This window comes from Saccopteryx leptura, chromosome 3 (genome assembly GCF_036850995.1).
Source record: "Saccopteryx leptura isolate mSacLep1 chromosome 3, mSacLep1_pri_phased_curated, whole genome shotgun sequence".
Classification (NCBI taxonomy): domain Eukaryota; kingdom Metazoa; phylum Chordata; class Mammalia; order Chiroptera; family Emballonuridae; genus Saccopteryx; species Saccopteryx leptura.
This window is the reverse complement of record NC_089505.1, coordinates 95,001,073-95,016,790: the sequence shown is the minus strand read 5'-3', so window position 1 is coordinate 95,016,790 and position 15,718 is coordinate 95,001,073. Positions and strand designations below refer to the sequence as shown.

The 15,718-nt window shown below is 52.0% G+C and overlaps 1 protein-coding gene across 1 annotated transcript in view; it reads right to left on the bottom strand.

Annotated features, from left to right (window-relative positions):
• Positions 1 to 15,718, bottom strand: part of PADI1 (peptidyl arginine deiminase 1) — a 33,519-nt gene that overhangs the window by 7,735 nt on the left and 10,066 nt on the right. Inside the window, exons 2-11 of the mRNA XM_066375204.1 lie at positions 11,634 to 11,814; positions 10,414 to 10,486; positions 9,731 to 9,792; positions 8,795 to 8,912; positions 8,542 to 8,667; positions 7,216 to 7,388; positions 6,947 to 7,050; positions 5,909 to 6,032; positions 5,394 to 5,501; positions 4,477 to 4,628 (exon numbers count right to left, since the gene is read on the bottom strand). Coding sequence (XP_066231301.1) covers positions 4,477 to 4,628; positions 5,394 to 5,501; positions 5,909 to 6,032; positions 6,947 to 7,050; positions 7,216 to 7,388; positions 8,542 to 8,667; positions 8,795 to 8,912; positions 9,731 to 9,792; positions 10,414 to 10,486; positions 11,634 to 11,814 — 1,221 coding nt within the window. The remainder of the gene's footprint in view (positions 1 to 4,476; positions 4,629 to 5,393; positions 5,502 to 5,908; positions 6,033 to 6,946; positions 7,051 to 7,215; positions 7,389 to 8,541; positions 8,668 to 8,794; positions 8,913 to 9,730; positions 9,793 to 10,413; positions 10,487 to 11,633; positions 11,815 to 15,718) is intronic.

Here is a 15,718-nt window from a genome sequence, read left to right as displayed (position 1 = left end):
GAGGCAGCTGAGGCCTAGAAAGTTCAAGGGGGTGACTTGTCCAAAGTCAGAACAATATGGGCACTTCCACCTTTGGGCACTTTCCACCTTTCTTTGGCACACATAACCATGGGCAAACACATGGATAGAGATTTTTTTCAATATGTTTACAGAAAAAGATCACCTTTCTTGCCCTTGTTTGTTGGTTTCAGCACATAGGGATGTACACTCCCAGACCACATCCAATCTGGCAGTTCTCCCTTAAACAGAACACAATCCAGTCTTTCCCAGGCTCCTCCTCTGCCACCACCTGGCCAGTGACACCTCCCTTACTTAAACAATCCCAGTGGCTTTTCCCTTTCCCCATTCTCTCTGCTCTCACCATTGCTCCTCTGCAGTCTCACCAGAGGGAGGCTTTTAAGTATATCAGACCATGTCCTTCCTCCAGGCAAAACCCTCACATCACTCCCAGCTCACCAACTGTAAATGCAAAGTCTTCACAACAACCTGCATGGCCCCACCAATCCTGATGGAGCCCCTCCTGCCACTCTCTTTTTTATCCACTCAGTCCCAGCCATACTGGCCTCCTGCTGTCCCTCAAACATACCAGGTACATTCCTGCCTCAGGCCCTTTGCGCACACTATTCTTTCTACTAAGAATTGTTGCTCACTCCTCATATCCACATGGCTCATTTCCTCACTTTATTTCAAATTTTAACTCAAATGTCATCTTCTTTCACTCCTTTCTTCTCAACATCAAATGTTGAGGCCTTTGAAATTGCAACAATCCTTCAACTCCCTTACCAGCTCTCTTTTCCCCTACACCATATGGTACTATTTGGCACACTAGAGATGCCATTTATTGTCTGGCATCCCACTAGGATGCAAGCTCTAGGAGGGGTGGGAATGTTGTCTGCACCCACTCAGTACCTCATAAAAAATAGATGTTCAAAAATATTTGTGAATGACATAAATTCTTTTGAACACCTGTGTTAAAAAGATTGACTGTGGTCTACATAACTCGAATATGTCATAGACCAAGACTAGAAGAAGGACCTAATGAGCAGTAACACATGACAACACCGCTTTGATTTGGGAGATGGGATCTTGGAAAATATTTTTCTTGTAGTTCTGCTAACAATTTTAAAACACTACTTAAAAAGCAGTGAGATGGTGGAGAAAAGTTAAATGTTAGAAATTGTTTAGGAGCAGAAAGTGGCAGGCATCAGAAACATGAGGCAGAGGAAGGGCAAAGTCCCTCCTAGGGATGCTCTGCAGCTCGTTGCCTGGAGACAAGGTCATGGACCAGATGACATCATCCATGGGTGGCACCAGACTTGGTCTCCAAGTTACAGCAAAGCCACCACCAGGAGGCAGAATTGCACAAAGATTGTTTTAAATGTGAGAGCAGAGCACGGAGAAGCCAGAGTAGAGAATGGACAGGGGATTTGTTGAGCACTGTGTGCCTGACTAAGGTCCCTCGCACTAACAATCCCATTTAATTCTCATGATAACCCTCTGATATACATACAAAAACATGTTCCAGTCATGATCTAAACTCTGTCCTGCCAACCTCCTGGACCTCATCCCCCAGTATGCTTCCTTGCTCATTTTGCTCCAGCCCACAGGTCTCCTTGCTCTTCCTCTAATGTCTCTGACGTACTCCTGCCTCAGGGCCTTTGCACTGGCTGTTTCCACTCTGTTGCATATTCTCCTCCCAAATAGCCACATTGGTAACCCCTTCATTTCTTTTAGGGTTTTTTTTTTTAGTTTATTGGGGTAACATGGACATTGGGTAACAAACCCATACAGGTTTCAAGTACACAACTCAACAAAACATCACCTGCACACTGCATCATGCACCCATCACCCAAAGTAAATTCTCTTTCCGTCCCCGTTTATCCCCCCTTTGCCCTCTTCCACGTCCCTTCACCTACTTTCCCTCTGGCTATCACTACACTGTTGTCTGTGTGTGTGTGTATACACACAGACATACACACACACACACACACACACAGTGTGTCCATAAAGTCATGGTGCACTTTTGACCAGTCACAGGAAAGCAACAAAAGACGAAAGATGATAGAAATGTGAAATCTGCACCAAATAAAAGGAAAACTCTCCCAGTTTCATATCTATCTATTCAGTGCAGCTCGATGTGGGCTCACGCACAGATTTTTTAGGGCTCCTTAGGTAGCTATCCCGTATAGCCTCTACAGACTCGTCACTGACTGATGGCCTACCAGAACGGGGTTTCTCCACCAAACTGCCGGTTTCCTTCAACTGCTTATCCCACCGAGTAATGTTATTCCTCTGTGGTGGCGCTTTGTTATAAATGCGCCGATATTCACATTGCACTTTGGTTACGGATTTGAATTTAGTGAGCCACAGAACACACTGAACTTTCCTCTGTACCGTCCACATCTTGACTGTCATGGCCGTGGGCTGCTCCGTTGTATACATGGTGTTACGTCATCATCTGCGCATGCACACATGCTGCCACATCATCCTACAGAAACTGGGAGGGTTTTCCTTTTATTTGGTGCAGATTTCACATTTCTATTGTCTTTTGTTGTTTTCCAGTCAAAAGTGCACCATGACTTTATGGACACACTGTATATATATATATATATATATATATTGTGTGTGTGTGTGTGTGTGTGTGTGTGTGTGTGTGTGTTCTTCACGGCTTTGTCTGAATGTTAACTTCTCACCAAGGCTTCCTTTATCTAACATGCTAGGTTATTTGCTTATGTATTATGTTTGCTTATCATCTGTTCCTTTTTACTAGAATGTGTATACATTGTCTGTTTTGTTCACTGCCGAGGCCAGAAGCCAAGTCAGAAACACAGGACAGCAGACTGGGTGTTAAAGTTTAGTCTGGGGCCCGCAGAGGAGACCTGGAATCTGACTATATCACTAACAGCGGTGTGGTCTCAGGCAGTCCTGGTCCGTCTCTGAGCCTCAGGGCCCCATCTGTCCACCAAGGATTTTGTTCTTGGTTTTCAATACAATGGCCAACGGAGTGGGGTCACAGCTGCACTGGAGATCCACACCTTCCTATCAAGGGTCCTCACGCCGAGTCTGAGAGCTTCCAGAACATTTCTTTTCTCCCCAGCTCTGGGTCCCAGACCTGGCATGTGGGAAGTCTCAGTAACTATTTATCAAAATGGTAAATGAATGCATGACTGAGTACATTCACTTCACTTTTCTGAGCCTCAACTTCCTCATCTGTAAAATGGGGGTAATAATCCTCCGAACCTCGTGGGGGTGTTGTAAGAATTAAATGAGGAAACCTGGGTGAAATATGTTCGTAGCAGGTAGGTGATCAATAACTTTTGTCCAGTGAGTTCTAACCTTTTTCAAAGCAGACCCTCTGCTAAGGGGCCAGCTAAACAATTTCTAAGTATTCAGAAATGGTTAACGGGAAAACTTTATCTCTAGTAATGCCAGTTATATACACTGCTTACAAAAATTAGGGATCAGGGACCGTGCAGATACTCCAGTACTTTCAGCCTTTTGTATCGTGCATTTTCACCCATGAAATAAAAGTTGGTTTTGCATCTCATTTGCATAATCAAACATCCTTTGACTTGTTGTTTGCTTTTCAAATGTTCTTATTTAATAGAAAAAGTCAAATGCTTCTTTGTTTTTGTTGCTTCATATTCACTTTGAAATATCCCCTAAGGGATTTTTAATAGTTTTACAGGTGAGGAAACTGAAGTATGGGGTTTAAAATAATTTGTTCATTTAATCATCTATTTGTTTTGTGCACTGATATATCCCAGATACTTTCAACAGTGCCTGACACAGAGTAGGCATGCATTAAATAGTTTCAAATGAATTAATTAAGCACCTACTATATGCTAGGCATTATGGTAAACACTGGCTAGGCAATGTACCCAAAATCACATTGCTAGTAAGTGGCAGAGTCCAGACTCGAACTTGAGTCCATCTGATTCCAAAGCCTGTGCTCCCTCTTTCCAAGTTCCCCCCTAAAGCAGCATGACTGCCTGGAGGCCCTGAGGCCTTTCCGCCTTGGTATTCTAACCAGCCTCCCGCTCACCTGCAGCCCATGCCGACCTCTAGGCCCTTTCAAGCTTTGCTAGGACACTGCTGTCCTAGCAGTGAGGACACTGCTCTCCTAGTAGTGTTGCCTAGGAGAGAGGGCAACAGATCTATCTCCTACCTTTGTACTAGATTGCATATCTCTATGTGAGGCCTCCTGAGATAGATAGATAGATAGATACATAATTAAGCTCATAAAATACTAGGCAGGCCAACGGGCCATGAACCCTAGTTTGTGAGTTTTCTCTTTAAGATCGTCGTCTAATTCGAAGATTCTAGGACTCTGAGTCTTTGATTCTGGGATTCTGTGCAGGAAGTTAAGGCCACTTCTCAGACAGGAGAGCTGTGTTCGTGGTGAGGGAGTTGGAGGCTAGACGCTGCAGTTGGTGTCCCGTGCCCTCCGCCACCCTCCCGCCCCTGGCTTCTCACTTGGGGAAGCTGCTGCCAATGAGGATCCGGCCCAGGGGGTACTCCTTTCCGCCCACGGTCACTGCTGGGCTGACGTCCAGGTTGCCGAAGGAGTCGAGGCCAGAGGCACCAGCCCACGGGATGTCCCGAGTTACATATCCAAAGTCAGGACCCTAGGGGGAGGACCAGCAAGAACCCCCACCCCCCCACCCCGTAGAAGGAGAGGTCAGAGCAGAAAGAAATGGAAAAACAACCTCTATCCACTTTTCACAGATTGCCCACATTCTCTGAGCACGGTGCCATTAAAGTCGAAGCCGATAACAGGGCAATAACTAGAACACCCCAAGTGTTTGGAAATTAGGCAACACACTTCTGTAGCACCCGTGGGTCACCGACCATATCTAAGTGGAAAGGGGACAATATTTTGAGCTGAAAGCTAATAAAAATACTGCACATTAACATTTGTGTGGGGCTAGGGAGCCTCACTAGAGGGGCGGTAGGCATGCCCCGTGGGTTAATGGAGTAACCCTGTACAGCGGGGCGAGCGCCTGGGACTTGGGATGCACTTGCTAGAGCTGCCCTGTGCGTAGGAAACAGCACATGCCTGGCACACGTGTTTGGAAAGCATTTTGTTACCTGGAGACCCCGGCTCACAAAGGCAAGAGCCTTGAGGACTCACTAAGGGTGCATTCCCCATAAAAGGCAGTTTGGTCTTCCCAAGGCTGACCCCCAAGGAGGGCTGTGCTAACCAGCCTGTCCCAGAACATGGAACAATTTGCACTCATTTGTATATTTGCCCAAACCTCCCACTGAACCCATTGGCCATAGCCCAGCACCTATGTCCTTTTGCCCCCAAACGGGTCAGGACCAGGCAAAACTGATCGGCGTCCTACAGGAGGATCCACCCAAGGGTTTCCCACTCTGCCCTTTGTACATACCAGGATCCTCTTATAGGCGAAATCCTTCAGGCCTCTGTCTCGGGGGGAGTCGAAGACCACTGGGAAGGATTTGTGGGGCGCCTCCACATAGCCAAATTCCATCTCATCCTGAGAAGGGAGACAGAAAGACCACAGTGACCTCCTTGGCATGGATTTTCAGAATGGGGTGATCTCCCCAGGCCTGGGGCAGTGTGGATCAGCAGGTCCTCTCCAGGGTCTGGGGGATGTGGGAGATGGAGGAGGAGGCAAGGAGCTTTGGGACCCCGGCTAGGGGAGTACCCTGCCCGGGACTGGGGCACGTGGAGGGAAGCCAGAGGGACTAGGTGATGAGGGCAGTGGGGAAGCATTACCCTAACCTGCATACCCCTGCCCTAAGTCCTGGGGCCCAGCTGGTCTGGCTTCTCCGGAGGCAGTTAAGAACCTGTGTGGGCCCCCTTTCCCAAAGCCGGGTGAAGGGTGGGGCTCAGGCCTCCTGGGCCACCCCACTCCCTCCCAGGGTCTGCTCCTGCACCCACCTGGATCCAGCGGTCATTGCGATTTTCAATCCAAGGGCAGATGATCAGCTTGCAGTTGGCTTTCAATGCCAGGTCTGACATATCCTCCAGAAATTTCTCATTTGAGCCATGAGAGTCGAGCACGCTGCAAAACAGAGGGAGAGGGAAGGGTAGTAATAGCCTCTGACTGTGGAGCCGGGAGGTGGGAGGGTGGATGGAATGAAATTGATCTAATCTGTGCTGGGCCTCTGTGGGCACTGGATGCAGGGGGTCGAGTACAGTCCCTGCCTTAGAGAGGCTCCCAGGCTAATGACAGAAATGGATAATGTCCCCAGATCACATCAGGAGCACGGTGAGGGGCAAGTCCAGAGCTGTGGAGCCCAGAGGTGGGGCACCGAAGCCAGTAGGGGCAGCCATGGACTGCCTCTCACTGGTTAAAGTGGCAGTGAGGGGGCAGGTAGCCCATCTCCTCCTGTTCCACGTATGTGACCTAAACGAAGGAGTCAGGGTGGGGTTAGTGAGCAAAGGGAATTCTCTCCAAACACCTGCATGCACCTGGTCCCAAGTAAGCAAAGCGGACCTGTTTGGCCATACCCTTCCCTGCCTTTTGACTTATGTTCCAAGTCAACTATGGCCCTTTCCTCTGGTCCAACTTCTGATGCAGGGGCCTAGAGCGGCCTTGACAATCAAGGTTCACCTAGCCGTCAAGGGGCCTGACAAGGATTCTGAAAGATGGCAGAAAGACCAGGGACCTGGGACGGGCCAGGGCTCTCTGGCTAGACTGAATGCAGAATGCTCCGGGACTGCGACAGGCAGGACAGGGTAGGGGCAGGGGCACTGAAGGGTGAGCCCGTGACCTCAGCCAGGGTCTCAGCTGCTCAGGGCAGGTGGGGCTGACAGGTCCAGTCTTGCCCTCTACTGTCCCATCCCCGGCCTGTACCTATGGGAGCCCTCACTGAGTCCATCCAGTCTGAGTGAGGGAAGACCCGGAACAGCATTGTGTTTCTGTCTGCAGGGTTGCAGAGAAGGCAGGAGAGCTGCAGGGGGGGACGGTCTTACCTGCACACATACAGGTCCAGGGGGGGCTGGGTATTGGGGGTCATGATCCAGGGGGCCATGCGGAAGGCCACAGTGTCTGTGAAGACGGGCACCTCGAGCAGGATCTAGGGTAGACGTGAGAACTCAGTGGGCCCTGCAGGGACTCCCACTGGTCCTCAAGATCCCCCAGCCCCCATCCTGCCTGCCCAGTCCTGGAGCCACCAGACTGGTCTCCCAAGACCCTCAGCCCCTATCCCAATCCCTATGCCAGCCCCCAATTCCATAAGTACCGTCGTGTCCACCAGGCTGACGCTGAGGGAGACCAGCCCCAGGAAATCGGCGTCAGGGAAGGTGAGCCCTTCCACGTAAAATCTGATCTTCTGTTCCCCCGGCTGCCGCTCAACATTGTAGGATAGATGCAGGGGCCCCAGCACCTGCTTGTAGTTCGAGAGGGAATTTCCACCTAGGAGGACCAGAGTCAGCACTGGGGGGCCAGCGCTGGGACAAGGGCATGGGGCTGTGAGGACAGGCTGTGAGGACAGCTCCTGCCACACACAGGAGCTGTGTGACCTGGGCTCAATGACTCAGACTCTCTGAGCCTCCGTTTCTCATCTGTAAAATGGGCTAATAACATATTTCTCATGGGGTGAATTTTTTTTTTTTTGAATGTGGTAGTTCTGCACACCTCCTTCTGTCTCCCCCTGATGGTTGGCTGGGAATGGTCACCCTGGTCCAGCCAGGTCTCTGCCTAAACGTCCACCACGGATGCACTCGAAGGAACATCCTGCTTCCTGCCAGGTTCATTCAGCCAGAACAAATCCTAGGTCCGTTTGAACAGAAATGGGTGAAGAAGGAGAAGGAGGAGGAGGAAAGGGCAGGAGAGGCCTCTTGCTGTTTATAAAAACGAGTAAGGGCAGCTCAGGGGTAAGGACTGGCATTTTTTTAAGCCACAGACTTTGATTAATTTAATCTCTGGGAGAACCGAGTTCCTAGGGTGGGCTTGGGCCTCGGCTCTGCTTGTTCTGTCCCCACCTCAGCCTGCCCGGATAGTGCTTGTCTGGACATCGAGGGAAAATTCCACATTGAGTGACCAGGGGAAGGAAGAGGGGAGAAGATGAGGACAGAGGAAGGAAAGGGACTTGAGGTCTTAGGAGACCTGGGTTGGAATGCCTGCTCCACCCCTAGATGGTTGTGTGACCTTTATAAAAATTTTTATTTATTGATTGATTTTAGAGAGAGAGGAAGAGAGAGATCGATCAGTTTATTGTGCCACTTATTTATGCATTCATTGATTGATTCTTGTGTGTGCCCTGACCGGGGATCGAACCTACAACCTTGGCATATCAGGATGATGCTCTAACCAGCTGAGCTATCCATCCAGGGCCAGTTGTGTGACCTTAAGACAGTGAATTCACACATCTGAGCCTCAGTTAATCCCTCTGTAAAATGGGACTAGTTATCAAACCTCCTCCTTGGGTAATCTGTTGTGTCTGGATGGAGTGGCTGTTTATAAGCTGTCATGAGATTTACAACAGGTGATGGAAGGAAGGGAGAGATGTGGACAAGAGAAGAAAGAGTTTGGGGAGCAGGAGATGAAGCAGGGCAAGAACACTTACCTCGAGCACAGAAGACCCCCACTCTTTGTGCATCAGAAAACGGCACATTCAAGACCAGCTTGTGATTGTCAAAGACCTTGTCAGGGCCATCACAGGTCAGCACCATCGGGGACATGTCCTTCAGGTCTAAAGAGAGTGGCACTCTTGAGACAACTGTCCCTCCACCCCACCAATAGGCCCCCCCATCTGCCCGACTGTTTACCACCCCACACCATCACCCTGGACAACACCATATGTCCCCTCTGTCACTCACCATCCAGTGACACCAGCTGGTGGTTGGCGAGGTCACGCCCCCTGGACCGTAGACTATCCCGGTCACAGTTCACCAGCAGGACAGCCCCATAACCCTCAGGGCCCCAGCGCCAGGTTTTCTGTGGTAAGACAAGGGACTTGGGAGTCAGTGAGACCCAGAGGGCTCTGGGAAGGGATACTGGACACTGCTAATGCTGACTCTTTTGTTAACCTGGAGACTTTGTGTCCTGGGTTTGCTTAAAGATTTAGGGACAGCTCATTGATTTGGAGACTGCGCTCCAGGTTGCTAAACCCAGAGGCACCCCACCCTTGTGCAGTGAGCAGCCTGCACGGCCCTGCCTGGCAGCCCTGCTGCATCTGGTCCACAAAGCCTTGTGATCCAGCCTCCCTTTCTGGGCTCTTTCTCTGCAAACCATCTTCTACCCTCCAGGTTGGCTTCCAGGTCCTTTTGGGGGTGGGGGGATAACGCCTTGCACCCACGCCACCCTCCTTCTCACTCTTTAGGGTCTAACTGATGCTGTCTACCCCGTCTGCTCTCCTGGAAGCAGTGTCTCCCCCTTGCCTTCATTCAGTCACTCAGCAACCTTTTATGAAGCATCTACAATGTTTGGGGTTCCAAGTACAGCCTGGGAAATAGAAAATGCATCAAGCAAAAGAGCTAGTCCCAATTCTAAGGTGGTAGAACAGAGACTGAGAGGGGGGAAGCTGTCTTCCAGGAGTCACACACTGTCTCCATTGCCCAGCATTAAGTTAACTCCTGGTGGTGCGAATTTGACAGTCCTCGTGTGGGTTCCCTACACTGTTGGATACCACAGACCCTAAGAATCCATCACTCATCTGGAGGGAGAGGAGGAGAGGCAGAGGGTCCGCCCCAGCCAGGACCATCCCCAGGTTTGCCTATCCACCTGCTGTCTCGGGGTCGCCGGGAAAGTCTCACCTTGCTGCCTTTGCTCCTCTTAGCCTTGCCCTTGCGCTCCGTGTCAACATCGAGGGAGATGTCTAGAAAGGGAAGGAGAGGAGTTGCCAAGGATTCACCCGGTCCCATCTTCACACCTACACCATCCAGGTCAAGGCAAGCTTTGCCCCCTCTCCAAGCCCAGGAGAACTAGGAAACTCAGTTCTGGGAGGTCCTTGTGGAAGCTCCTGTAGTTCTGGGTGTTGGAGGGACCCGTGTCTTTGGGTCTTGAATTTCTTGCTCATCTACGCTTGCTGAATAGCTAGGTCTTAGTGGCCCTGACTCTGGCTGTTGGGGACTAGGCCTGAGGCTCTGGATGCTGGTCTTGTAGTTCTCAGAGCCAGCTGCCCAGGACTCAGGCTGAAGGGACTCGTGGCTGTCTATGGTTTCGTGCTGGATCTTGACGTTCTGGTGGGTGTGACAGGTGGGACTCCAGATGAAGGAGGCCTGTCGTGTGTCCAGCTGGGACACAAGGGCAGTGCAGTTTCTCGATTCCTGTGGCCCTAAGTATTTCTGGCTCTCTACCTCTGAGGTTCTAGGGAGCCACATTAGTCCATGGTGGAGGGAACGGGCCATGGGCTTGCCCTCGGGGCTCCCCTAAGACCCTCCACAGCCAACACGGAGGAGTGCGGGGATTTCTGGAGTGCCAGGGAGGGGGTACCTACCAATGCCAGTGAGGTAGAGCACACTGTGGCCCAGGGCACTGTCTTCTGGCTGCCCGAAGTAGGAGACTTTCACCTGTGGGGACATGGTCAGCACTGAGCCAGCACGACCACCCATTCAGAGATGGCACTGACTGTGGACGTGGGGGTGACCCCACCTCCCGACAGCCCTGCTTAGAGGCAGGGAAGGCGTGAGAGCCCCCAGGTCCTCCCTGCTGCTGAAGGCCTGGGACTAACAGGCTCCCGGCTTGGAGTCTAAGCTGCCTTCTCCAGCTAGCAAGGCTGGGGGTGCCTCCCTGGCTTCCTGGGCTGGGCTGAGGAGTAAGGAGGGCTGAGCAGGGTGGGGGCAGATCCCAGAGGGAGCAGCTGGACCCTCCGGAACCCATGGGGGATGTCAGAGAGGAAGAATGAGAGAAGGAACATCTGCCACCACTGACTTAGGCAAGTTACTCAAGGCTTCTGTTTCTTCACCTACAAAATGGGAACAATGACCTCCACCCCATGATAACAGCCAGTAGTCATGAGCTTTGCCCATGGTCCAGAACCCATGCCAAGTGCCCTACCCAGGCCATTTCCATAGTGCCCCAGTATGGCCCCAGTAAAAAGGGCCAGTTCATAATGAGGCTGCTCAGGGCCCTGTCTGCAGGTACGTAGCTCGTAAGCAGAGGAGGTAAGATTTGAGCCCATGGCAGCCTCCGGGACCTCTGCTCTCAAAGGCTGCATAGTCCCTGCTTTGTCCCTGTCCAATCAGAGGTCACTGGTGGGTGGCTAAGGGCGAATGAGGAGGGTGTCACCTGTGTAAGAAAAGCTTCCTGACTTGTGGTGTGGGAGACATGCCAACGTCAAGGTGTGCAGGTGTGTGCACAGGTCCTGCCTACACACGAGCTGGGGGCTTGTTTGCAGGTGTGTGTAGGTTGAGCACAGGATTAATGTGGGGGTGTTTGCGAATCTGAAGGAGTTAGGTGGCAGGCTGTGTTTTTATGGGAGAATTCATCATTTGTATATGTGCCGTGTTGGGCGTTGGGTGGGTTTGTGTGTTTGGGGTGTCTGTGGAGTTGCATCAGGATATCAGGATGTGTGGCGTGGACGCAGGTGTCAAAAGTCTTACAGGGTTTGGTGAGTGGAGCGATATGTGAATGAGGTGAGCTATGGGGCTCTTACCTTGGGTATGCCGGAGGGAGATGCAGCTATGCAGCTCCTTACTCTGGGTAAGGGCTTCTTACCTTGAGATCATTCAAGTCCTTACTGGCTGTGCCCACAGATACAGTCACGTCCACGTTGGCGTCCAGGGGCCAGTGGGCCTTGTCTGGGGGCTCTGTCACCCGTGCTGGGTCATAGACCATGGAGAGCTCCACCCCGGAGCTCACAGAGACCCTGAAGGTCTTGGCGCCCTTGGGCACATCACTGACAGAGAAAGTAGAGGGGACAAGGTGCAGTGCTCAGGAGAGTACCACCTGGGGAGTGGCTAGTCAACCAGACCACCCAAAGAGCCCTCCCAACAACTGGGTTGGGGGGGGAGTGTCACTGGTTAGGAGGTCAGCCTGGTCGGGCACTGGACAACCTAGGCTCCATCCAGCTGGGCACACTACCCCCTGGCCTCAGTCTCCCCATCTGTAACATGAGGAGGTTGGAGCAGAGCAATGGTGTTGAGCTTTGTTTAAGTGGCAGAGCGCTTTTAGCAGACCTCCCCTGAAGCCTGAGATGGAAAACAAAAGGGAGCTAGGCATAAGGCTGAGCCACAACACTCAACTCCAGAGCACAGAGGCGGCAGGCCTCTGCACACCCCTCCGCACACCCCAAGGCTTCCCACGCTTATGTTCCCAACAGGACATCCGCTTAGCCGACCGCCTCCACTCTCACCCCACTCCTCTGGATTGCTGGGCAGCCTCTTCACTGGTTCCCCAATGCTTACTGAGCCCCTGCCAGTCTGTGCCTCGCACAGTACATATAAGTCATAGTGTTGCTCCTTTTTGCTCAACAGTGGGTCCCGTCACACTCAGCCAAGTCCCCAGAAGGGCAGACAAGGCCAATTCTGACCTGCCCCCGACATCTCTCCAACCTCCTCCTCCCCACTTCACTCCCCCTCACCCACTCTGCTTCAGCCATGCTGACCTCCCTGCTCTCCCGTGAAACTGCCAGGCTGTCCTGCCTCAGGGCCTTGCACTGACTGTTGCCTCTGCATAGAATGGTCTTCCCCCGAGCAATCCACAAGGCTCACTCCCTATCCTCTTCAGGGCTTGGCTTAAATGTCACCTTCTCAGGGAGCCCTCCCATCACTCCAGTTAACCTGCCCTTTGGCCCACCTTCTCCCCCCCACTGATCCCTGTTACTCTGTTCTGATTCTAAATCATTCTGTTGTTTATTCTCTGTCTCTCCTGCTAGAAGCTCAGCTCCATGAGGGCAGGGAGTTTGGTCTGTTTTGCTCGGTGCTATATCCCAGCGCCTATAATGTGTCTGGCACGTGGTCAGTGCTCATAAACGCTTGTTAGATGAATGAACAGATTCAGGCTCCTCAACTCTGCATGGGAACTCAGGCCCACCTGTACCCAGTGGGGATACAGAATTTGACCAGTGCCAGTTCTCAGTGCAACTTCTCCCCGTCCACCTGGTACACCACATCCATCTGAATCCCCAGGGCTCAGGGCTCCAGAAAGAAGGATTCAGAAGCCCTCAGTCTGCCAGCCCCCAGCCTGCGGCACTCGTCTGCACAGCCTCCATACCACTCCTCTCACCACTGGCTGCTCCCAGCCACGACACATAGGGGACAGCCTTCCTGGGCCATAGAGGAGGGGGTGCTGTGCAAACCGGGCCACGGGCACCCAGAGCTAAGCCAACCGGGCCTCAGCGGGTGCGTCTTGTCCTTCTTCATCCCCTGAATAAACCTGGACTGCACTAAGCCCCAGGGTTCCATGCGGCCCTGGGACATGTGGAGCTCAGGGCCTACCAAGGAAGTCAGATAAGGGAACCACAAGCTGGTATTTCTCCCTCCCGACATGTGAGGGCTCTCCACTGCTGTCCGCCAGGGAAGAACCATCAGCCTCAAGGTCATCACTGAGATCAAATCCACTTACAAACACCCACCTGACAGCAAAGATGCCAGGGCCAGAGGGGTGCTTTGATGTGTCCTTCTGCCTCATTCCTTTCCTGGACCCCTGGGAGATCAGACACCCCTCCCTAATCCCCACCATGGTCATGCTGTCTCCATCAAACAACTGCCTCCACTGACAGTGGTGATGATGGTCATAGTCACAGCAATGCCACTCCTACTCAGTGCCTGGCTCTCTGACACTCACCACGGCCCCCCAAGTCAGTTGTCTTTTCCCTCCAATTACAGATGAGGCTGGGAGCCCCCAAGCCCTGCAGGGCCAGACCCACCTCCCTCACCGCACACTCATGGCCTCACCATCCCCATGAGCCTTGATACCTTCAGGAACCTCCCACCTTACATGACCTTCATTACTGCCAATCTGTGTTGCATACAGTTCAAGCACCATTCCTCAAATACAGTTGCCTCCCAATCTGTTTATTCTTTCCCTCACAAATGGACTGTTATTAAATATGATATGTGATGTGAATGCTGATCCTGTTTTCCTTTGTGTTCAAGAGCAAGTTGCAAGTGAAACAATGATGATGGCGAACTTCACTCCATCAACCACGTGAGCAGCTTCTTTGCTGAGTCAGTTAATACTGGAAGAAAGTTCCTTACTTTCCTGTGCTAATCACAATGTAATGACCACAGACACAACACACTTCTAAATTTAATCTGCATTAGTAACCTTTTGTCCATCACTTTCTTAAATCTAGACAATCAATAAAACGATAAATGGAGTCTTGATTCGTAGCCCTTGCCAATTTCCATGGTGTAAATACTTCCACTATGGCCAATCTCAAATTACCAACACAATGTCACTGAACTCAAAATTGCACAGAGATGTACAGTAGCACCCCATATGTAACTATTTCTATCACACAAAGGTAAATGACCTCCAGAGTATAGACAAGGGCAGAATGTAGTAAAATAGTAAGGAAACAATGCTTTGTGAGCCTTTTTTACCTTTGCTTTGGAGGGCTTCCCTGACTGCCTATTAAGATTAAGATAATGTGACATGAATGACACCGTGAACTCCATGCTCCCTAACCCCATGACCCAGCTTCATTTTAACCCATGGCACCTGCCACTTGACATGTTTATTTGATGCCTTTTCTATCACCTGTGCCTAGCTCAGTGTCTGGTGTGGACCAGGACACCACAAACCCTTGTTTTATGGGTGAGGACAGGGCAGTCCAGAAATATGGAGGGGTTTTCCAGGACTGCCCGGCCAGGAGGCAGTGGAGCGGGGATTGGACTCCAATCTGCCTGGCCCCAGAGCCATTGCCCTCACATCGCAAGAACAAGCAGGTATGAGCCCGGGGCAACCAGTTGGTGGCAGGAGGGTTTCCAGCCCGTGGGAGACCAATGCCCCACCCACCCAGGGATGCCATCACCAGGCACAGCCTTTTTGAGGGTGGGGATTTGGGGGAGCCAATCCTCAGCTTTGGGCAACAGTTGACATTTCCATGTCACAGTCCTGGCCACTGGCCACATAACCCTTTATTTGGAATCCTAGTAGAAGATAGTAATAGTAATAACACCACCTACAAAGATGATGACGACGATGACAATGATGATGATGATGATGATGACGATGATGATGATGATGATGAAAGAAGAGGGTGAGCACCCCAGGGGCTCTTGGGTCCTTAAAGCCCAACCTGCCCTCCTGACCCCCACCTTGCTCAGCAGCTCGCACCTCAGCTCACCCCTCTCTGGGGTGCTGGGATTCTGGTCTCAGCTCCTTTCTCCCCTGCAGGTACCAGGTGAGTCCCTGCAAGGACCAGACTGGCCTTGGGGAAAGGTGGCTCTCTGCAGGAGGCACTGGAGGGCGGGGCTGAGGCCCAGGTCTCACCTGCCCTCGGGAGGGGCCTGTCTGAGTCCTGGCCCCACTGCCTTCTAGGCCCCTGTCACCTCCCTCCAGGTCACTGCCTCACAGGGTGGAAGGGATGCAAGAGCACTGAGGCCCCCGGGCAGGAGCTTGAAGGACCACAGGGAAGGGGCTGCAGTATCCCACCGGCGCCCACACATGGCAGGCGGTGTGCCAGGTAGGCGCAGGCGGTGTGCCAGACCATCTCCCACGCTCCCAGGTCTGTAGGAGGGGCCATGGATTCAGGGCTGTTCTTGAGGGGGGAACAGGCAGGCATGGCAGTTTGGGGGGGAGCCTGAGGGTGCCCCCCAGGGGCATTTGCCTCACCAGTGCTCTGACCTCCTCAC